This window comes from Tachyglossus aculeatus, chromosome 24 (assembly GCF_015852505.1).
Source record: "Tachyglossus aculeatus isolate mTacAcu1 chromosome 24, mTacAcu1.pri, whole genome shotgun sequence".
NCBI lineage: Eukaryota > Metazoa > Chordata > Mammalia > Monotremata > Tachyglossidae > Tachyglossus > Tachyglossus aculeatus.
This window is the reverse complement of record NC_052089.1, coordinates 12,297,134-12,322,967: the sequence shown is the minus strand read 5'-3', so window position 1 is coordinate 12,322,967 and position 25,834 is coordinate 12,297,134. Positions and strand designations below refer to the sequence as shown.

Below are 25,834 nucleotides of genomic sequence, written 5' to 3'. Positions count from 1 at the left end.
ATTTGTTAAGTGCTTACTATGTGCAAAGCACTGTACTAAGCGCTGGGGAGGTTACAAGGTGATCAGGTTGTCCCATGGGGGGCTCACAGTCTCAATCCCCATTTTACAGATGAGGGAACTGAGGCACAGAGAAGTGAAGCGACGTGCCCAAAGTCACACAGCTGACAAGTGGCGGAGCCGGGGTTTGAACCCATGACCTCTGAGTCCCAAGCCCGGGCTCTTTTCACTGAGCCAATGTATTTAAGTACTTATTAGGCATTGTACTAAGCGCTGGGGTAGACACACCTAATCGGGTTGGACACAGTCCATGTCCTATGTGGGGCTCACAGTCTCAATCCCCATTTTACAGATGAGGTAACGGAGGCCCAGAAAAGTGAAGTGACTTGTCCAAGGTCACACAGCAGACAGGTGGTGGAGCTGGGATTAGAACCCAGGTCCTTCTGACTCCCAGGCTCATGCTCTAGGCCACACTTCTTCTCTGAGGTTTTGCTGTATCACATTCGTAAATTGTTTCCTCTGCCCTCCTTGTGTCTGGCTTCCCAATTTCAGTTCACTGGACAACAGCCATTCTTAATATTTACCATTTTTTTTTAAGGAGCCGGAAGTTCTAGAACATCTCTTTCCAAGGGATTGAAAATGACTTATATTTTGTGGCAGCATTTTCATTGCTTGAATCAATCAGTCAGTGGTATTTACTGAGCATTTGCTGTGGGCAGAGCACTGTACTTAAAAGCTTGAGAATTCAACAGATTTGGTGATGAGAGTCTCCTGCCGAGAGAGGCTGAGGGACTTATCCAAGGTCACTAGTGATAAAGAGGCCCTGCTGGATGTGCCCACAGGTCACATCCTGGACCCGCCACATGTCTGCTGTGTGACCTTGGGCAAGTCACTTCTCTGAGCCTCAGTTACCTCCTCTGTAAAATAGGGATGAAGACTGTGAGCCCCACGTGGGACAACCCGATCACCTTGTATCCCCCCAGCGCTTAGAACAGTGCTTTGCACATAGTAAGCGCTTAACAAATGCTATCATTATTATTATTATTATTATCACTTTTATTTACACTGTCCTTGATCCAAGCTCCACCCCTGCCCTCCGGTCCTAGCTGAGATGGGGAGGTTGTGTGCAACTGAGACCCAAGGGATGGGGAGACAACTCGCGAAGGTGCACGGGAGAGCGTGAGGGGCAACGAGGAAGAAAACTGAGCAAGGAGGTTCTGTTTCCTGCCTGTCCTGAGGGAGGGCTTCTAGACTGTGGGCCCACTGTTGGGTAGGGACCGTCTCTAGATGTTGCCAACTTGTACTTCCCAAGCGCTTAGTACAGTGCTCTGCACACAGTAAGCGCTCAATAAAAACGATTGAATGAATGAATGAATGAATCCCCATTTTGCAGATGAGAAAACTGAGGCCCAGATCAGTTGTGTCTTGCCCATGTTACCAAGCAGGCAAGTGATGGAGCTGGGATCAGAACCCAGGGCTCCTGACTCCCAGCCCTGTGTTCTTTCCACTAAGCCCCGCTGCTGCTGTTGAGAAGCAGAAGCAATCTGGAAGTAGTTCTGTTAATAGAGGCAGTCAGATCCAGCCCTGGATTTTTGGCCCGTAAATCTCTGAACAGTTTCTTCTGGGAGCCAGGAAGATGCTCAGTGCTAACTGGATCAAACCTTTTATGTACCTTGGGTTTCGTTAACTGAGATGGTATAGGTTATGGCCAGATCATTGCTTAGACAAGGTTTGTTTTGGTTTCTAGTCACAGTTCAGAACAGTGCTAGTATGCTTAGTACAGTGGTCTGCATACTGTAAGTGCTCAACAAATACCACTGATTGCTGGAGGGGGGACCGTTTTCTTGCCATGTCTGATAATATGGGCTTTTAAAAGTTTGGCTTTTGGAACGTCACAGATTTCTGTGAAGTATCTCTGCCCTGCATCTAGTCAAACGTCAAAACATATATACGAAGAGCACTTTTGCTCTGATTTTGAGTCTTATTGCTGGGTCATGTTTAACTGTTTTTTTTAATGTCATTTTCCCCCAAATCATCATCAGCATCATCAATCATATTTATTGAGCGCTTACTGTGTGCAGAGCACTGTACTAAGCACTTGGGAAGTACAAATTGGCGCTTGGGAAGTACAAATTGGAAGACAAGCCTCCACGTGAAAAGGAACACAATGCCCAGTCTGAATTCAGAAAAGCCAGTGCGGTCCTCAAAATCTCGTAAAATCAACCCGCTGCATGTGTTTCACCCCACAGCATCCGTGGAATCCACCCCTTCCTGTGTGCAAGTGACTACAAGAAAGTGGCTGAACTCCGTGGGAGCCACAGGATCGACTTGCCTTATGGCATCAGGAGATCGGGTCAGGATTCATTGCCACATTATTTCGTTCTGAAGCTGTGTAAGGCAAAATATTAAAGAGGGCTGGGACTTTTTTTTTAATGGTATTTGTTAAGTGCTTACTATGTGCCAGGCACTGTTCTAAGCACTGACCAAAGCAAGGCAGACCAAAGCAGTTACACCAGTATTTACCAGTATGGGGTGGTTGTAAATCTGCTACTGGAATCTCTCTTTTTCCTGCACATAGTCAGCATGCCACATTTCTTGCTTTAGCTCGTCATACCAGATAGTTCTTAGAACAATTCTTAGCATAGTATCCTTGGGAAGGGGAGGCAACTAGTCTGGAATCCATCACATTTTATCCTTCTAACCCAAGTGCTAGGGAAAATCTACTTCTTGTCTTGCCAAACGTGAACATCTTGAGGTCCAATAAATCCCCCATTGTGGCTGGTCCATGAACTCTCCATAGCTGGAATTTTTTCAGAAGGACCTTCGTTCTAATCCCGGCTCTGCCACTTGTCTGATGTGTGACCTTGGGCGAGTCACTTCACTTCTCTGTGCCTCACTTATCTGTAAAATGGGGATCAAGACGGTGAACCCCATGTGGGACAGGGACTGTGTTCAACTTGATTAGCTGTATCTACTTTAGCACTCAGAACAGTGCTTGGCATAGAGTAAGCACTTCACTAATACCCTCATTACTATTATATATCGGAGCAGGGTTAGACCAGAGAGGAGACCTCACCCGTTGGCTTGACAAAACCAGTGTCTGTTTTCTGAAGGCGGGCTGCCGTCATTTGGAACCGGTTCTTAGCTCAGGATCACCCTTGGATCATGAGCCAAACTAGCACTAGCTCCAAGTGGAGAAGGCTGGGGCCGGCGGCTTGTTTGTACAGGAAACTCTCCCATCTGTCTTCACATGTAATCCATTTCCCTCTTTCCCCATTTGTTTTTTAGAGAGATATTTTCAACTCGCTCTCTCGAGACTGCAGAGTTGTGATCTGTTTGATGAATCTGACAAGTGAGTTTATTGCCTTCTGCTTCTGCCTGGCTGATGTTGTTGGATCTGTTAAATGCCAACCGGAGGGGGAGGGTGGGCAGGGAGAGAATGTGATGTTGTGTCCCCTATCAAGGTTAAAAATTCAGTGGTTCTCCTGTTGTTTTCTTGGGACTTATCTGGCACTTCCGAAGGAAATCGTCTCGGTGATTTTTGTTGGCTCATTTACTATCCCTGAGGCTTCTCCACCTGGGTCAGTCTAACCTGCAGTTGTTGCCACCTGAATATTGATGTCCAAGGCACAGTTAGCAATCTCCAGCCATCTCTTCATGTACTGTTGATGGAACCATTCATGAGCGACTTTGCGTGGGGGTTGAAAACTGGTCCGGTGAGACAGGGCCGTCCAGGCAGGTCCTCGTGGAGCTAGTGGAGAAATACATCTTAGGGGATGGCTCATATCTCCTGGGGGAGCTAAGTTCTCGGGCACTTTGATGGTAGAGCACCCCAGCCTTTGAAGGAAAGAAGTCAGCCTCCTTCCTTTATAGCTAAGTGGAATTCCACTACAGACAGACTTTTTATGGGGCTGTGTATTTCCCAAAGGTTTTAGCTCAGCCCTAAGAGGCAAACCTGTTCTTAGGGTGAGCACAGTGGGCATTAAGGAGAGACTGTGAAGGATCTCAAGGGAATGTGAGGTTCAGAAGGGCAGCAAGTGTCAATTGTCCATCAGGAAGTTGTGCCTCCAGGGCACAATATTCATTCATTCAGTCGTATTTATTGAGCGCTTACTGTGTGCAGAGCACTGTATTAAGCGCTTGGGAAGTGCAAGTTGGCAACATAATATATAAATATATAAGAATAATATTATATATAATATTATATAAATATAAATACAGGCCTGTTACTGCCCTTGGGAGAGTCTCTCACACCTACCTTCTGTCCCTCCAAGGGACAGAGTCTACCCTGTCCCTGGAGAGGTTGGCAGGGCAGGGGGGAGCTGCTTGTCCTGGACCAGCTTTGATGATCCCTTTGTCCACCTGCTTCAGGTGGCCCCACAGGAGTCAAAGGGAAGGTGACTGTCCTCCTGGCATTCTCCCCTCGGGCCATGTAACTGGCGGAAAGAGTAGTCGTGAGATGGACACGCAGATGGTATTGTTCTTGCCACTTCAGAGGTGGTGGTGGCGGTGCGGGATGCTTAGTAAACACTCACTTGACATATATTAACAATTTGAACTCAGTGGGGGTTTTCTGAAAAGGGTGACCTGTTTATTCTGCCTTCCAGGGACAGATTTTTATCTCTTTGCTGAACTAGAAGTCGTTTTCTGAATGAGGACTGTGGATGCAGGTCCCCTCCCCCAGAGAATAGAACCAATTTTGGTAACTTGCTTGATTTGACAGTAAAAAGGACGGAGGCAGTGTGGTCTAGTGGAAAGAGCAAAGGACTCGGGGTCCAGACACCCGGATTCTAGAATCGGCTTGCCCACTTTCTTGCTGTGAGCCCTTGGGAAAATGACTTAACCTCTGGGCTTGAGGTTCACCTCTGTCGTAGACTGTGAGGAGTGTGTGTGCATGTGGGACTGTGTCCCATTCAATTATCTTGTGTCTACCTTCCCCAGCACTTAGCACGGTGCTTGACACATAGTAAGTGCTTAACAGGTACCATGTGTTATTATTATTATTATTGATCCTGTATCCATGAGTTGAGTTGGGTTCGGAACATGAGGTCCTGCCCAGAAACGCACCCATCACTTAGAAACATGCTCAATTGCGCGGGCCTCAACCTGTGAGCAAGAATCATGGGGCGATGAGGGTGGGGGCCGGGCTATTCAGCAAGGTATCCCTGGGAGCAAAGCCTATTCCCCCAGGTGGCTTCAGAACTGGAAAACCGGTTGGGGAAATGTCCTGTGAGGCAGGCCCAGCTCGGTTTGTTACACAGCTGTTTCATTAGTGTCGGTGAACCTGCAGGCCTCGGTCAGGTCTGGGATGGATGGGTATCTGGGTACCCAGGGCATCTGGCTCTGAGAGCAAGACATGACTGCAGTGTGCAGGCACTGCTCATGGGAAACATATGTGTTCTGCAGGGTTTTCTGTATTATTAAAATCCTTGGGATTTATGTCTGCTACTGAGGCATTATGCTAAAGAAAAACAGAGACATGGATAAACCCTTTGGGTTTGGTCTAGCCTATCTTGCCGCCGACCTCTTGCCCACACAACTGCCTCTGGTCTGGAATGCCCCCCCCCCCCCCCCCCCCGCCACACACTCTTCATATCTGACAACTATTCTCCCCACTTCAAAGTCTTATTGAAGGCTCATCTCTTCCAGTACATCTTCCCTAAGCCCTCATTTCCTCTTCTCCCAATCCCTTCTGCATCATCCTGATTTGCTGCCTTTATTCACCCCTCCCTCAGCCTCACAGCACTGATGTCCATATCCGTAAGGTATTTATTTATACTAATGTCTTTCTCCCCCTCTAGACTGTAAACTTGCCGTGGGCAGGGAATGTGTTTACCAACTCTGTTATATTGTACTCTCCCAAGTGCTTAGTACGGTATTTGGAACACAGTATGACTGATAGATTGATCCTGGGCTGCTCCAGATGTGTTTAGTCAAAATTTTCATGAGTTACCGTGATTTTCTGGGATTGCCTTCCAGCAGCCCCCACATGCTGCAGGCATATACTTCTCTCCACAAAGACTTAACCTTTCCTTGGCCCTGGTCTCTGCTTTTAATCAGTCAATCAATTTTAATGATTGAATGCCTACTATGAGCAGAGCACTGAACTATGTGCTTGGGAAAGCACAATGCAAAAGAGTTAGTAGACCTGTTTCCTGCCCACAAGGAGTTTACAGTCTAGAGGGGGATACCGATATTAAAATAATTTAGGGATATGTTCATAAGTGCTGTGGGGACGAGGGTGAGGTGAATAAAGGATACAAATTCAAGTGCAAGGGCAATGTAGAAAGAGGGAATAGGGGAACTGAGGGCTTAGTTGGGGAAGACCCCTTGAAGAAGATGTGATTTTAATGAAGCTCTGTAGGTGGGGAGACTAGTGGACTTTCGGAAATGAAGGGGGATGGAGTTGCCAGTGAGAAAGATGAGATTGATAGGATGATGTTAGAGGAGTGATATAGTGTGTAGTAGGAAATCAGTGAGGTAAGCTAGGTGGAGGCAAAGAGATTGAGTGCTTTATAGCTAATAGTAAGGAGTTTTTGTTTGTGTAGGTGGATGGGCAACCACTGGAGGTTCTTGAGTGGGGAAACATGGATCAAATGATTTGAGGGTTTTTGTTTTTTTTTTTAAGAAAAATGGTCATGGCAGAAGAGTCAAATATGGGAAGGTGGGAAGAGGCAGGGAAGTCAAGATGGGGTAAGATGAGTACTTGGACCAGCATAGCAGTGATTTGGATGGAGAGGAAAGGGTGGGTATTAGCAACGCTGTAAAGATAGAACTGACAGGATTTGGTGACAGATTGAATATGTGGGTTGTAGGAGAGATGAGTCAAGGCTAATGCCAGGGTTAAGGGCTTGTGAGACAGAGGTGGTCTCTTGGGAATGCGTCATCTCTCAATCTCCTGAGTTCCCAGGCATCTGAAGGCATTGTCTCTCAGCCTGTTGGACAGCTCTGCACACAGTAAGCACTCAGTAAATATCAATTGATTGATCGACACTGGGGCCCGGACACTGGGCTCTGGGGTCTGGCAGCTGGCCCGCCCCCCAGATGTCTCTATGGGATCCTGTGATGGCAGGGCAGCCCTGGAGGGACTCACTGTGCTTGACCCTAGGCGGTCCCCACCCTAGCCACCACTGCCCTCTTCCCCTCGGAGATTGTGGCTTCCTACTAGGCGATGCGGTTAGGCTGCAGGCCTGCTTTCCTTCCTCCCGGTGCCATAACGTCTCTCCCTGCCAGATGTTCAGAAGGGAAAAAGTGATAGGGTCGAAGGAGTCAGTCAGTCAGTGGTATTTATTGAGTGCTTACTGTGTGCAGAACACCGTACTTAGCTCTTGGGAGAGTACAATATAACAATAAACAGGCGCGTTCCCTGCCCACAAGGAGGCTTGACTCATAGCTGCGATCTTTGGTTCTCACTGGGTTTCTATTTCATTGCTCGTTTAAGAGCAGAAATTACCTTGATACTTATGATATCATCACATCCGGTTCCTACGCAAGAGAGAGAGGTTTTGTTGGGTTTTTTCTTTTTCGTGATATTTATTAAGCACTTACTATGTGTCTTGTCTTATGCTGTCGAGTTGTCTCCAACCCATAGCAACGCCATGAACAGTCAGCTGTGTGACTTTGGGCAAGTCACTTAACTTCTCTGGGCCTCAGTTACCTCATCTTTAAAATGAGGATTAAGACTGTGAGCCCCACGTGGGACAACCTGATTACTTTGCAACCTCCCCAGTGCTTAGAACAGTGCTTTGCACATAGAGCTTAATAAATGCCATTATTATTATTATTATGAACACACCTCTCCCAGAACGCCCCACCCCCATCTGCAATCATTCTGGTAGTGTATCCATAGAGTGTTCTTGGTAAAAATATGGAAGTGGTTTACCATTGCCTCCTTCTGCGCAATCAACTTGAGTGTCTGCTCTTGACTCTCTCCCGTGCTGCTGCTGCCCAGCACAGGTGAGTTTTGACTTGTAGCTGATGGCCTTCCACTCGCTAGCCACTGCCCAAGCTAGGAATGGAATGTGTATGTGTCTGCTTGACTCTCCCTCCCATAATTAAGACTGGTAGAGGACTGGAAACTCTCCAGGTGCGACCCTGAGAGGGGAAATGTTGCGGTAGATACAAGGTAATCTGGTTGGACACAGTCCCTGTCCCACATGGGGCTCTCAATCTTAATCTCCATTTTATTGAGACACAGAGAAGTTAAGTGACTTGCCGAAGGCCACAATGCAGACAAGTGGCAGAAGCAGAATTAGAACTCAGGTCCTTCTGACTCACTCATTCAGTTCCATTTGTTGAGTGCTTACTGTGAGCAGAGCATTGTACTAAGCACTTGGGAGAGTACAATACAACAAGAAACAGACACATTCCCTGCCCCCAACAAGTTTACAGACTAGGGGGACCTGTGCTGCTTCGCAAGTGTTCTGAGTCAGGCAAGAAATCACTCCTGAGTTGTTGACTGTAGAAAGCATGAGCAGTAAACAGTAACCAGGAAAGGTGGTACAGATGGATGACATTTAGTATAATCGTGGAATCTTGTCCCTGGGGGAAGGATGCACAACTGGACAGGCTTATGGTAGGTCCTGCTGGGGAGTTACGGCCATCATGGTAGCTGTATTTTTGATTGCCAAAGGTGTCTCTTCTACAGTAACCGAGACTACGGACCCCTACCTTGCCTTACACAGTCCTCACACTGAGAAGAAAAATAGTTCAGGTTCCAGTGATACAGGAAAAACCAGTTCACCAAAAATGGAGGTGTCATCTCTCACCTTTGTCCACGGGTATGGAAGCAAGAAAAGGACCTGATGGCCGAGAAATGGAAACTAACAGGTCAGGCTGCATCCTCTGAAGGGAGGGGAAATCCTGAGCAGAGAGATAGTGGGTGGGAGCCACTCATTTGAAGCCATTGAACCCCTCTAAGATTCTCCAATGGGCCTTTGCTTATGGAGGATCTGAGGCTGGGAGATTCTTCGGACTTTCCTAACTAATTGGGAATCAAGGCTAGTTCAGGGAGTCAGAAGTTTGGGCAATCAAACAAAACTGGCCATGTAGGAGAGGGTTTGCTCAAATGTGTTCAGTTTATTATTAATAATACTACAATTAGGGGATTTTTTAAGTACTTACTATGGGCCAAACAGTGTACTAAGCATTGGGGTGGATACTGGGACGGAGAGTGTGTCCATCCTGGTGATTTTGTATCTACCCCAGGGCTTAGAACAGTGCTTGCCACATAGTAAGTGCTTGATGAATACCACAATTATTATTATTACTAGAAGAATGTAGAGGGGGTGGTTGCACGAAGTTGCATAGAGAAGCAATGTGGCCTACGTGATAGAGCACAGGCCTGGGACTCAGAAGGATCTAGTTTCTAAACCCAACTCCTTCACTTGTCTGCTGGATGACCTTGAGCAAGTCACTTGACTTCTTTATGCTTCAGTTCCTTCATCTGTCAAATGGGGATTAAGACTGAGCCCCAAGTGGGACAGGGACTGTATAGTTTGTATCTGCTCCAGTGCTTAGAACAGCTCCGGGCACAAAATAAGCGCTTAACAAATGCCACAGTTATTATTATTATTATTATGAAATGGGGACTTTTGAAGGCTTGCAGGGGGTAGTTTGGACTGATTCGGACCTGGGCTTTTTTAAGGGTGTACTCTTTTACAGAACCTGCAAAACCTTTGGCAGTACCTTGGGTTAATTGTGTTCACTAGGTTTCAGGAGGCTAGAACAGCTGGGGACTGCCTGTGGACAAGGTGAATTCTCCGTGAGCGGTCCTCTGCCCCACCCTGCTTCCAGGGGTGGGGATTGTGTGGGCGTTTGTGCGTACATACATGTACGAGAGCCCGAGGAAATAAGGATGATGTGGACAATGTCCAGCCGACAGTTGGGTTGTTAAAGACCCTAGCATAGGACTGAATACAAAGAGTGCGTAACTCACTGTTTTCCACTCTGTCCTCTTGGGTCTTTTCTCTGGTGTTGGTACAGAACTCGATAGCCCTTTGAATCCTAGTTTCACTCTGTATGGTGGAAAGATGATTCCCTTTAAAGCCCTGTGCCATTTGCTGCCAGCTGGCCACTTTTCAGGAGAAGGAGCCAGTGAAATGCTTTCTCTCGTGGTTGGGACTGGCTGCTGCTTGAAGATATAGTACTTACGGTATTTGTTCGCAAGCAGCATCCTATGCACTGGGGTTAACAGAAGATAATCAGGTCGGACACAGTACTTCACTGTCTCTGCAGAGATAGTTGCAACCAGCTGAAACCCTATCCTCTTTGAAGGTGCCTGAGGTATGATTTCGATCAATTGATGATATTTATTGGGGGAGTACAGTCCAATAGAGTCGGTAGCATAATCCTGCCCACAAGCAGTTTACAGTCTTGAGGTGGGGACAGACAATAAAATAACTTATTAAAGATAGGGGATATGGCAGAGTATAAGGATAGGCACATAAATGCTAGGGGAAGGGTGAGTATCAAAGTGTTTTAAAGAGTATAAATCCGAGTGAACAGACAATGCCGAGGGGATAATGAATAGGGTGGGGAAATAAGGGCTTAGGGAAGGCCTCTTGGAGGAAGTATGATTTTTGGTGGTGGTGGTTGAGGGGGGATATTTAGGGGGTGGGGTGGAGAGAACAGGGCAGTGGTGGTCTTTGGGCTATGAAGCGGGAGGGAGGATGTGGACAAGGGGCCGGTGGGAGGACAGATGAGATCAGAATACAGTGAGATATTTAGCATTCGAGGAGCAAAGTGAGGGGGCCAGGTTGTAGTTGGAAATCAGCGAGGTAAGGTAAGAGTTGGGGTGAGATGACTGAGTGCCTTAAAGCTGATGGTAACTGTTTGATGCAGCGGTGGATGGGCAATCAAAGGCTTTTAAGGGATGGAGAGACATGGGCTGAACTTTCTTTGGGAAAGTGGTTCAAGTAGCAGAGTAAAGTGTGGTCTGGAGAGGGGAGAGATAAGAGGTGGGGAGGTCAGTGAGGAGGCTGATGCAGTAGTCAAGAGGCAAGATATGCTAAGTACTGCGATCAGCATGTTAATAATTTGGATGGAAAGGAAAGAGCAGTCGAGCACGTGCGGTGTATATTACAGTATGACTTCGGCTGTCAATTTGGATATCCTTCGTCCTCAGCTCAGCACTGACCGATTTCCCATAAGACACACTAAGGGCATAGTTCTGTTGAAGCCTCCTCCTACAGGGTCAGCCTCACCTGTGGCAAACGGGCATTTGGCCAGGACCAAGTTCCGGGCATGGCACATCATCTGTCACCTCCCCCCCGTTGTCTTCCTCACCCATGGGTGGAGTTTGGGTTAACCATGTTTCCGGCCCAACGCGCGGGAGAATCCTCTTGTTCAGGGCCAAGGGCGTCTGTGCAGCTGTTCCTCTCAGCCCTCTAAACTGTAAACTTCTTGTAGACAGGGAATGTGTCCGCTATGTTGTATTATTGTGCTCTCGCAAGTGCTCAGTACAGTGCCCTGCAAACAGTAAGCGCTCAGTAAATACAATTGACTGACTGACTGACTTGCCCTTGTTACCAGGGCCCCACCTTTGGCAACTCCTGGCCCAGGCCGTCCTTGCCTTCATCCTTTGGAGTCAGGGTTCATCGGTTCAAATCCCGGCTCCTCCACTTGTCAGCTGTGTGACTTTGGGCAAGTCACTTCACTTCTCTGTGCCTCAGTTCCCTCATCTGTAAAATGGGGATTAAGACTGTGAGCCCCACGTGGGACAACCTGATCACTTTGTAAACTCCCTAGTGCTTAGAACAGTGCTTTGCACATAGTGCTTAATACATGTCATTATTATTATTATAGTCCACACCCAGCAGTGCTCTCCACTTCCTTGTCACCCTAAGCTGCAGGTGCCAGGTACGGAAGGAGGCTTTGGGACGTTAATCCTGTACTAAGTGCTTGGGAAAATACAATACAGTTGGTACACAGAGAAGCAGCATGGCTTAAAGAATAGAGCATGGGCCTGCCTGGGAGGCAGAAGGTCATGGGTTCTAATTCTAGCTCAGCCACTTGTCTGCTGTGTGACCTTGGGCAAGTTATGGGGGTCGAGACTGTGAGTCCAACATGGGACAAAGACTGTGTCCAACCTGATTTGCTTGTATCCACTCCAGCACTTAGTACAGTGCCTGGAACATAGTAAGCACTTAACAAATACCATTATTATTATTATTATTATTATTCCTGCCCAAAGACCGATTTGATTGTCAGGCTCAGGTTTGGTTCAGTGTTTGCTGGGGACTGGAGCTAGTAATAGTAGTAATATTAGTACGTATTAAGCACTTATTGGGTGCAGACCAGGGCAGGTAAAGCGGGTTGGCCAGGTCAGGAGGGGCTCTCGATTTCCAGCTCACTCAAGATCCCATCTACCTTCCCCCACCTCCAAAAACAGTGCCACTTCTAAGTCTTCATTTTCCCCTCAAACCATGTTACATAATTTTTCTCCCATAATAGTAATAATTGTGGTATTTGTTAAGCGTGTACTACGTGCCAGGCTCTAAGCACTGGGGTAGATACAAGCTAATCGGGTTGGACACAGTCCCTGTCCCGCATGGGACTCAAAGTCTAAAATAGGAGGGCGAACAGGAGGACTGAGGCACAAAGAAATTTAGTGACTTCCCCAAGGTCACACAGCAGATAAGTGGCGGAGCTGGATTATAACGCAGATACTTCTGACTCTCAGGCTTGTGCTCTCTCCACTAGGCCAAGCTGCTTCGATATACTTCTCAATAACTTCTTGTGGATTTTTTTTATGGCATTTAAGAGCTTACTATGTGCCAGATGCTGTATTAAACGCTGAGGTAGATACAAGTTAATCAGGTTGGACACAGTCCACATCCCACATGGGGCTCATAGTCTTAATTCCCATTTTACGGATGAGAAAACTGAGGCACAGAGAAGTCAAGTGACTTGCCCATGGTCACACAGCATATGAGTGGTGGAGGAAGGGATTGATTAGAACCCTGACCCTCTGACTCTCAGGCGCATGCGCTTTCCACGAGGCCACACAGCTTCTCAAACAGTCCACCTTTGGGTTTCAAGGGACACCCACCAAAGTGGTGGCTTGGTGAGCCCCCTTTCCCCGTCTCCTCCCTTTGTGGTTTTGAAGACTTTTGGACTCCTGTCAGCCTTCATCTGTCCTGAGTTAAGAGTCTTAATTTTTTCAGGGTCCCCTTATGTGGAAGGTGCACCTTGTTGAGTTATTAGATCACTCCTAAGATGCGGCGGCCAGAACTGCAAGACGTATTCTAGGAGCATACTACCATGGCTGCAACCATGCATCAAAGGAACTCAGCAAAACTCCACTATCTCTCCTGAGTTATGACTAACAGGTGAAGGCCAATTATCATGAAGTTATAGCTTATTTTCCCTAGGTCCTTATCTACTCAACTTTAGGGGCCTTTCTTGTAGTTCACGCCCATCCATAAGGCATTCCACTGTCTGGCTCTGCTTAGTATCAGTGTGGGAACTTGAGGAAGACTTCACCGTCACGCCCTCTGAAATTGTGTATGGAAGTAATAAATATTGGGCTGCTGAATGAAGCACAGAGGCTTTGCAAAAGATGCCTTTTGTACTATTAGTGGAAATCATTTTGATAGGGAAAGGATGAAGAGCAATCAAAAAAGCCTCCTTCTTGATCTCATTGAGGGTTTGTTTGTTCTCCAGTGTGCCATGTAAAAGATGTGTCGTTGTGGGTAACGGAGGAGTGCTGAAGAATAAGACATTGGGAGAGAAAATCGACTCTTACGATGTGATAATAAGGTAAATGACTACCTTTTCCTGTTTTGTCTCCTGTTCCAAAATAATAAGGGTTTCCGTACTGAGATCTCTCTGTATATATAGGTAAGATTTCATTCATTCAGTCATATTTATTGAGCACTTACTATGTGCAGAGCACTGTACTAAGCGCTTGGAAAGTACAAGTTGGCAACATATAGTGATGGTCCCGCCCCAACAACGGGGTCACAGTCTAGACGATTGCTTTGGTTTCACTTAATTCCCTGGTTTAGGTATATCATTTAAGCGATGTAAGTGGTTTCCAACCTGTCCTTGACATGAATTGGAAAAGCCCCTTTCATCTTCCGTGACCTACCCAAGCCCAGGGTGGCAGCCCCTCTAGGGCCCTAGTAGTTCTGCCACACGCACATGTTCAGAGCCGGCCTTTTTATCTGGAGGGGAATGACACCTTAGTTAGCCAAGAAACAACAGCTCCCGCCTAGTTTAGTGGCCAACCCAGTAGTATTTTGGAAATGAAACTGAATGACTCCAATGTGCCGTTATTTGGAAACAGCTGAGCGACTACTTGGCAAGCTTGAATCTGCAGGATACGGTTTCTGGCTTTGCCCGTGATTCTGTAAGTCCCCAGGGCTGGAGCGGAAGATGGTGGTGGTCTTGCATGGAACTGATTTTGTGTCTCTTCCCCCCTGCCAGAATGAATAACGGTCCTGTTCTAGGCTATGAAGACGATGTTGGAAGGAAGACCACCTTCCGGCTGTTTTATCCAGAGTCTGTTTTTTCAGATCCAGTTCACTATGATCCCAACACTACTGTCATTCTTACTGTCTTCAAACCACAAGATTTAAAGTGGCTATGGGCTCTGTTAAGTGGTGGAAAAGCAGTAAGTTGACTTGGCACTGGTCGTTCTGTAATGGGATTTGTGTTTTCACATGAGATCGGACTCTCTTTAATGCTCTTATCTGTCATCCACCTCCTCATTCACACCGGTGCCGTTGTTCTGTTTCAGAGCCCGAATGGCTTCTGGAAGAAACCAGCCTTGAACATGATCTACAAGCCCAGCCAAATCAGGATCCTGGACCCCATCATTACCCGCATAGCTGCTCACCACCTGCTTCATTTCCCCAGAGTGTTCCCCAAGAAAGAGGTAGGTTTGGTGTTCTAGATCCCCTAGCCAAACCTGACCCACTTCTGCAAGAGCTAGAGATTGGGATTTGCGCACCTTAAGCTTAATATGTCTAAAACCGAACTCATCTTCCCACCCAACTGTCCCATCACAGTTGACATTCTCAAGCTGTAAACTAGGCCTTGTTCTCCAACTCCTCAGTCTTTCAACCCCCATACTGCCTTTGGCCAAATCCTATTTTATTCTTTCTCCGTTTTCAGGATCTGTCCTCTTCCTCTCCATCCAAAAGGCTTCCCCACCAGCCTAGAGACTTGTCATGGCCTGGCTAGATGACTGCATCAGCCTCCTCACCAATTTGCTTGTCTCTCATCTCCCTTCTCTTGTCTGTTCTTCACTCTGAAGCCCAGTTCATTTTACCAAAATGTCATTCTGCACATGCTCGTTTTTTTTAAAGCCTGCTGTGGTTACTTGTGCTCCACCTCAAACTCTTCATTCCTCCCAAGCTAATCTGCTCCAAATCAGACCACAGCTCTTCCCATCTTCAATGGCATGTGAAATCTCACCTCCTCCTAACAAATAAATGTAACAGAACCGCTCTATGCGTTGAGCAGAATACTGCTATTTAAGCACTTATTTACATCTCCATCTTGGCACATCCTTCTTCTTCTTCCTCTTAATAGCAAATTACTTTGTGGGGTCCCCAACAGGCATCCTTAAGTGCAGGAATCATGTCTTCCTCCACTGAGTAGGTGCTCAAATTCTACCAATTCATTCTGAGCCTGGCCAAAATCAACTCCGTCACTTTTCTTCTAGCTGATCCCAAGACCCCAGGAAGGACATAAGACCAACAGACCCTTGGATGAGGTCACTGGGTCGCAGGTTCCCTTTTAAACTACCCTTTTCCATTTTGGTTTTGCCTTATGTAATACCAAGTTGTCATGTGCAACTTTCCCAAGTGTAGCAGGGCCCATCATTGATGGAAAGAAAATAGCCCTGAATCATTGTGAAAAGGAAGTTTACTACTATTGAGACTTGAATGCAGTGGATTTGACAGCCAATGGCAATGAGATTAATCTATCCACAGCTGGGAACTTTGAGTTTGCCTAAAGGGGAAAGAAACATGGTGTTCACACTGCGAAGTTGGTTTAATTTTTTAAGTGGGGTACTCTCCTCCCCTTCTTTGGCCACACTGGGGCCTTTTCTTCAGCACTGGTTTGGAAGGCAGGCACTGCCTGACATGTATTTTCCACTTTTGTGGCTCCAGTTCTTAGCCTCAAGGTGTCAGGATTATAGAATGGAGGCTTTGTACTTGATCGCCTGTGCATTAATTGAGAAACTCTCTCATGTCCATGTCCTCCTTGCCCTGTCTGACTTTGCTGCTTCTCTGACAGGCTTTTGTTTTGATATGGATCAGAACCTTTTCCTCTTTAAGCTCCAGGAAATACAGGCAATGTAAAAAATCTTCTGTCCTCTCCATCACCTAAACAAATCTAGGTTTGAGGGTTTTTTTTTTTGTTGCTGTTGCTTTTTAATGGTATTTGTTTAAGTGCCAGGCACTGTGCTAAGCCCTAGAGTAGATACAAGATAGGTTGGGCAAAGCCCCGTCCTACATGGGGCTCACAGTCTAAGTAGGACAGAATAGGATTTAAACTCCATTTTACAGATGAGGTAACCAAGGAGCAGAGAAGTTGTTACTTGCCCAAGGTCACCCGGCAGACAAGTATCTACTGTGTCTAATGCGAGCCAGGACTGGAACCCAGGTCCTCTGCATCCCAGGCCTATGCTCTTTCCATTCATTCAATCATATTTATTGAGCACTTACTGTGTGCACAGCACTGTACTAAGTGCTTGGGAAGTACAAGTCGGCAACATATAGAGGGTCCCTACCCAACAACAGGCTCACGGTCTAGAAGGGGGAGACAGACAACAAAATAAAACAAGTCTGCAGTGCTGCTACAGTTCCATGCTTAGTACTCTTGTTGCTCTTTTCAGGGTTAGGGTGTGTTCTCTAGGTGTAAATGGACTCTGAAGCACCCTAACATCAAAAAAGGAAACCATTAATGGACTATCACTGAAAGAGAGAAAGGCAAGGTAAAGACAGGATGTTTGGAGGAAGAGAATTGAGGAAGCCAGTAGCGTACAAGCTGCTCTCACCCCAAATCAATCATATTTCTTGAATGCTTACTGTGTGCAGCACTGTACTAAGTGCTTGAGAATACATTATAACAGAATTGACTTACATGTTCATGTACAATGAGGCTTCTAGTCTGTAGGTAGCCAGTATCCAAGCCTTCCCCCTATTCATCGAGCACCTCTGCTCTTGGGATCTAACCAAGCTTCACTGGACGGATCCAGAATCTGCCCATTTCTCTTCATCCTAAATGCCAAAACCTGGGTCCAAGCACTTGCAATATCCCACTTTGCCGTCCTTGTCAACTGCTTTCCTCTGCAGTCTATGCTGCCATCCCGATCATTTTTCTAAAACCTGGTTCAGCCCGTTTTTCTCATTCCTCTCCATTCATCTGAAGGAGAAACTCCTGAATCTCGGCTTTATGGCCCTCCGTCAGCCCTTAGCCTGCCGGGACACCCCTGACAAGTACTCTTCTTTCTGGTCTCTCCCACTGGAAACCCATTGCTCAGTCTCTCCCTTGGCATCTTGACAGACCGCCACTCTCCCCATATTCAAAACCTTTGGGGAATCACATCTCCCCAAAGGGTGTGGGAGTACTCTGGTTCATTCATTCAATCTTATTTATTGAGCACTTACTGTGTGCACAGCACCGTACTAAGCGGTTCATATTTTTTGTTCCTCCCTCCTAGCTGTAATTCACTATAGTGGATCTCGCCCCTCCTAGAATGAAAGCTTCCCGAGGGCAGGGGTTATGTCTATTAATTATATTATACTCCCCCAAACACACAGTACAGTGCTCTCTGTACCTAGCGGGAGCTCAGTAAATCCTATTGATTGGTTGGATTCACTTGCCACACCTTCTTCCCAGTTATATCTGAAGTCAGGATTTCTCCCAGAGAAAGGGATTCCTGGCATGCTTAACCCTGGCATTTCACAGCGCTTGTGGGATTGAAGATATTCTAGTTTAAATGAATACCTTCAGTACTTCAGAGGGCCTGAGCCAAAGCAGATGTGTTCTGTGCTGATGATGTGTTCCCTGTATTTCACTTCAGTCTGTGGTTGTGACTTGAGACTTTTTCTCATTTTAGAAGCCAAAACACCCGACGACTGGGATGATCGCGATCACACTGGCATTTCAGATATGCCACGAAGTCCACCTGGCGGGCTTTAAATACAACTTCACTGACCATCATGGTTCTTTGCACTATTATGGGAATGACACCATGACTCAGATGAGCCAGGTAAGATACACCCACTGAGAACACAGCTCATTAGATCTACCTTGTCTGTTTCTTCTTTTATTGCATGGCGACTGGTTTTCTGCTTCCCTAGAAGCAGCGAGGCCTAGTGGAAAGAGCAAAGGCCTCATAGTCAGAGGACCTGGGTTCTAATCCTGGCTTTGCTTTGTTAGACCTTGGGCAAGTCATTTACCTTTTCTGTGCCTCAGTTACGTAAAATGGGGATTAAATCATCCTCTCTCCATTTAGACTGTGAGCCCCATGGGGGACAGGGACTGTGTCCAATCTGATACTTATCTACCCCGGCGCTTAGAACAGTGCTCGGCACCTAGTAGGCGTTTAACACAAACCATAAAAAATGAAATTTGGGGCTGGACAAAACAAAGGGGAGAGTGAGGTTTGGACCCCATCAGTTAATAATTGTTTCAGCAGTGACTAAATTTAAATGGCAAACTGTTCCAACCTCTAGATCGAACCTGATTACAGAAAACAAAAGTATGATTTATTATTATTAATAGTAATAATAGTAACTGGTATTTAAGTGCTTACTGTGCGCCAGACACTGTACTAAGCACTGGAGTGGATACAAGCAAATTGGGCTGGACACAGTCCCATGTGGGGCTCACAGCTCCAATCCCCATTTTATGGATGAGGACTTGTCCAAGGTCACACAGCAGACTATTGGTGGAGCTGGGATTAGAACTCATGACCTTATGGCTCACAGGCCCATGCTCTACCCACTATCACATGCATTTAAGTCACTCTTGGGCCCCTAAATGATCCACCGAATTTATTATGAGAACACTGCTTTACACATAGTAAGCGCTTAACAAATACCATTATTATTATTATTATGGATACCATGGAGAACATTCCCAGGCTCCCCAATTCCCCACTTACTACTGTGGAGCCTTATCCTGTTGGGACTAGCTTTTCAATTTGAGGTGTAGGCCTAAATGAGACTTTGATGATCCCTCAGCCTGGCTCTGCTCAACAACAAACACTCCAGCCTCTTTCCTCACACTGGTGGGAGCAAATTGAATTGGAAGGGCCCAACTGATATAGGCTCTAGTTATAAAAAATTCCAATTTGTGGGAAACAAATAATTGTGTTTTCTTTTCTTCTGCAGAATGCATACCATAATATAACAGCAGAGCAAATCTTTTTGAAGAATCTTATAGAAAAGGACTATATTATCAATTTGATAAAAGATTGATGACAAGTACTAAGGACTCCCAAAGAAGCATAATTGATGTTTCATCAGTATTTTATTTTTTATACTGAAATTTTAGTTTATTTTTTAAAATGACACATTCATTTACCAAGAAGCGTGTGTGGGGCGGGGGGAAGAGTCATGACAGCTAGAATGTCTGTTGCTTTTGCTGGTCAGTGCTGTTCCAGCAGGAATCTATTTCTGTGAATATTTAATTATGAAACCAAAACTCAACTTCCAGCTAATTTATCAGGGAAATAAATATCAAAGCATATATTTTGCCATTTGTTTTAAAAAAATAGCCTGTGGCTTTTTAAAAATTCTTACCTGCCGTTATTTTAAAGCAGTTGAGGAGAGGCTGTCAAAGTAAACAGACAAGCCAGGTGATTCCATACCCGACTAATGGTCTCAACTCTTCACAGCTACATACCACCACTCAGTTTTCCTTATTGTCCTGTGCTGCGATTGTCAGAAATCTGAACTGCAACCAACCACGACAATCAGGTCAGGATACTTATGACTTATAATAGGGGGTCAAAACCAGAAAGAACAGCTTGTTTCAAGCATGCAAGTTCTTTACAAAGTAAATTGCATGCCTGTTCTATATAATAAATCGTACTGAGTGCTTACCATGTGCAGCGGGGAGAGCATAACAGAGTCTCTGGTTACTTAATTTGTACACAAATAAGAATGTTGTTATGGAAGGGTTCACTTCTAATAGAAGTGAAAAACTAAGTGGTTGCAGCAGCCATGAACGTGAAGCTGGGAGAGCTGGGATGGTAGAGATGGAACAGCCGGTTTAATCCTCCCAGGAAAATTTGAAGCAGGAACCCACCCCTAGCTCATGGGATAATGCGCTGCTAAGGAAAAGCGATGCTGAATCACTAGCATCAACACAAAACTCATCTCAGGGAGGCACTGGATAGGACAGCCGAAACAAGAAATGGTAAACAGGGGGAAGACAACAGGGGTAGTCTGATAATAATAATAATAATAATGATGGCATTTATTAAGCGCTTACTATGTGCAGAGCACTGTTCTAAGCGCTGGATGTGGAGCAGTCAGAAATAGGGTCACTGCTTTTGAACAGAGAAGGAGGTTACAAATAATAATACTAATGATGGCATTTAATAAGAGCTTACTATGTGCAAAGCACTGTTCTAAGCGCTGGAGCACTGTACCTGCCCAGGAACGGGAAGGGATTGGTTTTAAGCACTACCAGTGGGTGTTGCTATCTTTGTACCTCTCTTAAAACCCTAGCTACTACGGAAATAATGTCACGCATCTAGAAAAATCAGCATATTATTCCCCTAGACCAGACAACATCTAGTGGAAAACACAGCTAGCAAATATGGAGAAGGTATAAGTTACTAAAATAATGACACACTACACGACTAGTTATTTACACGTTGACTGGCTCAGCTAATTGAAGATTAAACACATACCTGTCCTGTGATCAATCACTTCTTGATGTAATCCACAGGAAATGCCACCTTGTAAATTGGAATGCATCATACTTTCCTTAAAGTTGTACGCTGCAGTGGGTTTGCCTTCATGTCCCAACCAGGTAGGGATTTGCACAAATGCATCAGCAATTCTGTTGCCTCATTTGTATCCCAGATTGGTTGTTGCCTTACCAAAAAACTGAACAAAATAGCGCTGTGTATATACAATTTATTAAAAACAATGGAACACACATAAACCTCTCTTTACAATCTAAATTCTAACAACATATACAAATACAGTGACTACAGTACATGCCGAGGTAAGAAAAGTACATTCTGGGAGACTCACTAGCCAGTTTTGTTTCCAACAAAATTGTACCCCAACATCTGCTCTTGCTTCCACCTTCCCCCAGTGTTTAAAAACAAAAATGAAGCCTGCTGCTGATGGAATTGGGGAAACAGTGTCAGAAGCTGGGCTAAGAATGGCTGTCAATTTCAGAGTTTTGCAGCTTAGGGCCTTTATCAGGCCAAACAGAAGGTGAGGAGCAAACCCTACCATGCAAGAAAAAGGCATTTTAGCTGCGTGCCGGTAATTCCTGCAAAAGGGTTTTTAAAACATTCTTTGTCTCAGAAGTTTGTAATGGAACCAAATTCTGACTGGTGGCGTGTCATCTCTAACCGTCCTGGTTTACGGATAAAATTCAGAATGTACAGGCTCCAGATAATCCTTGACAAATAAATGTGGCAAAATTTGAGCCAAACAAGTTCACTCACCCTCTTCAGGCAAACCAAAGCACATACACCTTCCTCGAGCCAGCTGTCCTTTCTTGCAAAATCAGTTTGAACCAGTTTCCTCATCACACAATAAACATACGGTTAAATGCAAAGTGCAAACAGTGAAGTGTGAATTTAAATAAAAGGGTTAGACCCAGCCCATAATAACCGGCAGGAGCCATTTAAATTTGTAACTTTCAACAAAATCTGAAGAATTCATAAGATTGTGGCTAGAATTGTGCAGGTTCTTAAAATCAAGGAACAGCTAAGTCAGACTGTGTTACTATAATCAGCTCACCCATTATATTAAGTTTGGGCAAACAACAAAACATCTTAGGAGTCCTTCAAGTTTTTAAGCAATATGGAATTCAAGGCCATTTTGCCAAGAATGGCTTAGTACACATTTTCCATTAAGTGATTGTCCCTTGGCAGCACCCATTCACTAAACCCCCCCCCCCCCCCCCCCCCCGCAAAAAAAAACCCAAACACTTGGGAAACTGCATGTATGAGCTTTTGTGGAAACTTCCAAAACTCCCTTTGGACTAAGCCCAGCTTCTGAACTAACAGACCTGGGCGATGCATTCGACTTGACTCTCTCAAAACTTGGGTCATTTTTGCCTTTACAAGCATGGTAAGTCTGCAGCAGGATGCATGTCTTGTAAAAACCACCTTTAGCTGTGCACCTCCCCAACAGTTTTCTCCCTGTGACAGTTTTTAAAAGAAATAAGAAGTATACAAATGATTGGGGAGCATCTCCTACCTCTTTGGGAAGTTTAGCAGTCGTGCAGGATTCTCTCTCTAAAGCATTCCCTCGGCAGCGGGGTTTTCTCCGTTCGTTCCAAGGGAAGAGCAAACCCTTTCAGTTTTTCCCCTGCAAGAGGAACTACCTTTGTTGAGAGTCCTACAGGCCCCATTCACATTTAGGTTTAGAAAGAGGACAGTACCGGGGCCGGGTGTTCTGAATGGCTATTAGCCAAACCAGTGGTACGTTTTGGTACCCCAGTGAACAGAATAAAAAAAAAAAAGACACCAATGCCTCACATTGCCTTGTATACAGAAGCTACAACAATTAAAAAAAGTAAAGCTTGCGATGGGAGGAGGGGAGAGGAAGTAAACGGTCCTTGTATGTAGTGTAAGTGCAAATCCATATGAAATACTGCTAGAAAGAAAATAAATAAAAGCACATCTGATTACTTCACTAGCCCCAGCTTACTTTGGGGTTATGACAATCTAATTCCCCCAGATCAGGAGAACACACAATGCCACTCTGACCCCAGATCACTCTAGCAGTAAGTCCATAAAACTGGGCTAACGTGAACAACGAGATGGCTGTTGTGTTTACATAATATCCTCCAGTTTGGTCTCCATGCTGTTGCACAAAGAAGAAGGGCAGGTTGTTGAAAAGATATGTTACTTCCCAACATAAAGTCAACACTTCCCTCTAGCTCGTGAACTCCTGTGGGCAGGGGTCAAGTAAACCTACTTTTTGTCTTGTACTCCCCCTGGGCACTTATTACAGTGCTCTGCACACAGTAAGCACTCAAATACCTTGACTGACTCCACAAGTAACAAGCAAATAACTTGCCAACGTGAAACATCTAGCACAGGTGAGCTAGTCTCAAAATTGCCTCTTCAGAGATGCCAATATGGCTGTCTTAAAGTATGCTGGAGGGAAGTTCCAAGAGGAATAAAGAGACTCTAACACGACCCTAGCAAGGATATGCTGCTTGGCTGTTGGTCGTACATATGTCAGGAGTTTCTGACCAATCGATAGGTGGGTGCGGGAGGCCAGCTGAGGCCAAACATGCTTCTAGCTGGTCACCCCTGACTTCGTTCCCTCTTATCAATTTGATATAACGAGGTTCTTGTGACTCGTCAGTCACAAGGTTTACCTGAAAAGACTGCAGGGCCGCTCTCTGGCTGAGCGATCCGCCAAAATGGAAAACGACGGAATCGGGTGCCAGGCTTCTGCAAGGAACGGGACACAGAAAAGGCAGCGGCTAAAACGGGGCTGCTTCAGCCAGCGATCAAATCCGGGGACTGATGGCACTGCACTGGCTGGGAACTGGACAATTCCACAAGAACTGTATGGGATGATCACTGTTCAGTCGGCGTGCTGTTTCTAAGGGTAGATGCCGACTGTCTCCGCCGAAACAAACTCAGTGCAGTGAGAGGTGCTCAGGCTATGCCGGACAGACACGGGCACTGGACCAAGTTGGAAGAAACAGTGGAAATCTTGGCAGCAGATGCTACACGGCAGGCTGACTGCCTTGGCAAGACCTCACTGGGAAACTCAATGGTGTCAAAGCTCAAACTAGCGTCAAAAGCCAAAGCCGACAACCCCGCCCAGACCACACGACTCCTTCCCGCTCTGGACTTCACCTCTCACTAAGTAAAGGCAGATCAAAGGTATGGGAGGGACAAGTATTAAAACTCATTTGCAGATATGATATTCTATGTTTTCCATTGAGAAAGAATATGAAATGGGAAAGAGATCCGATTTCACATCTTTTGTACACTGATCCCAAGAACTTCAAGGTCGTTCCAGAACAGTACCACTGGCAATTATTGCCATTAGGGCCTACTGGACCATCTCTCTAAATTCAGCATTAAATGTACCTGTAGCTTTGATAATAAATATTTCCTCCCCGTGGGTTTCCATTTCTCCGAAGTGCACAAGAGAGAGCTCTCTCGTCATATCTTGAACGAATATAGGATTTTACAGTAGTAATAGGCAAGCAGTAATCATGTGTTACACCTTCAGAACAAAATGGCAGAATTAGTAGTTTCCTGGAGCTCGACTATCACATTTTTCTCCCCCAACCATTTCAGTGACAGGTACTGAGTATACTTTCTATATATTACTAGGACTATTACAAAAATGTCGCTGTGCTCTTAAAAATGACCTTTTGGAAAAAGTAGCATCACTGTCAGAGGACTTCTTTACAGAAGTCCCCCTCACCTTCCCTCCCCGGGGCTGCCCCGTCCTCTTTGCTCCCGGGGAAATGGGGCACGCGCTGGGGCACCTGATACAACATTTCCTCTGGGGAGCCGGGGCCGGGCTTGCCTCCTTTCGGAGTGTCATACTGGGCAGGTGCAGAGGAGCAGCTCTCAGTCCGGGACAGGAGCTGGTTGTAAGTTCCCATGAGCGGTGGAGGGGCCGGGTTTCCAGCAGCCTTGAAGGTGGAGGTGCCGGCCACGCTGACGGAAGCCGCGGGGTGCGGCGACATGTCCATGACGATCGGGGTGGCATATTCCGGTCCAGATAGAGGCAGGGGCTCGGCATAGGCGTGGTACACCTCCTGTACTGGAGAATTATACGGGTCCAGGTCGGCATAACCCGCTTCTTTCCCTTCTTCTGGTTTGAAGGTGGATCTCTGATGAAGTGTGCCCACAATCCCTCCTACCAGTGGCTGAGCATATTCTGGGTAGTATGACGTGAAGAAGAAAATAGAATGCGTTTTATCAGTACAGCTACAACCATTCAACCAATCCTCCCAGAAGTCCCTGCTTCCTTTACCTCAGTGGACCCCCAAAACAAGTTCCCCTTTGCCTTTTTCTCTACCCCTCGATCCAGGGCCCAGGTCGGTCTGAACACCTGAGAGACCATCAGGCTATCCCCAGTGTCCAGTATCCTCCCTCAAGCACTTAGTACAGTGCTCTGCACACAGTAAGCGCTCAATAAATACGACTGATGATGGACTCTGACCACCGAGGGTTGGGGGGAAAGGACGGGACCTAGACCCAGGATGTTATACAGAACAGGCAGCTTTCTAACAGTACGAACTAATTTCAGCATGTCCAAAACTAAGTGTCCTTTAGCGTCTGGCACCAGAGACAGAGAGCCATCTGCTTTTACCGATAACGACCCACCAGTTGTCATTTATATGGTCTGTAATATGGGTCTCAGGAAGTAATAATAATAATAGCACTTGTTACACGCTTACTATGTGCCAAGTACTGTTCTAAGCACTGAGGTACATATAAGGTAATCAGGTTAGACACAATCCTTGTCCCACATGGAGCTCACTCTTGATCCCCATTTTACAGAGGAGGAAACTGAAGCACAGATAAGTTAAGCAACTTGCCTGGTCACACAGCAGACAGGGGCAGGGCCAGGATTAGAAAGAACCAGGTCCTTCTGATTCCCAGGCCCGTGTTCTACCCGCTAAGCCA

At 46.0% G+C, this 25,834-nt stretch overlaps 2 protein-coding genes and 1 non-coding gene across 5 annotated transcripts in view; 1 reads left to right on the top strand and 2 right to left on the bottom strand.

The window, feature by feature from the left end:
• ST3GAL6 (ST3 beta-galactoside alpha-2,3-sialyltransferase 6) overlaps positions 1-19,711 on the top strand; it is a 52,909-nt gene extending 33,198 nt beyond the window's left edge. The window contains exons 5-11 of the mRNA XM_038766352.1: positions 2,247-2,350; positions 3,286-3,349; positions 13,663-13,758; positions 14,428-14,614; positions 14,741-14,878; positions 18,077-18,229; positions 19,356-19,711. Coding sequence (XP_038622280.1) covers positions 2,247-2,350; positions 3,286-3,349; positions 13,663-13,758; positions 14,428-14,614; positions 14,741-14,878; positions 18,077-18,229; positions 19,356-19,442 — 829 coding nt within the window. The 3' untranslated portion in view covers positions 19,443-19,711. The remainder of the gene's footprint in view (positions 1-2,246; positions 2,351-3,285; positions 3,350-13,662; positions 13,759-14,427; positions 14,615-14,740; positions 14,879-18,076; positions 18,230-19,355) is intronic.
• Positions 7,964-8,101, bottom strand: LOC119945295. The gene has a single exon (XR_005456169.1). It is a non-coding gene; the product is annotated as a small nucleolar RNA SNORA7 (small nucleolar RNA).
• A 1,388-nt stretch (positions 19,712-21,099) lies between the features above and the next one.
• DCBLD2 (discoidin, CUB and LCCL domain containing 2) overlaps positions 21,100-25,834 on the bottom strand; it is a 45,506-nt gene continuing 40,771 nt past the window's right edge. For all 3 annotated transcript variants that reach the window (XM_038766349.1, XM_038766350.1, XM_038766351.1), the window contains one exon: positions 21,100-25,082. In XM_038766349.1, the coding sequence (XP_038622277.1) occupies positions 24,589-25,082 (494 nt within the window). In that variant the 3' untranslated portion in view covers positions 21,100-24,588. The remainder of the gene's footprint in view (positions 25,083-25,834) is intronic.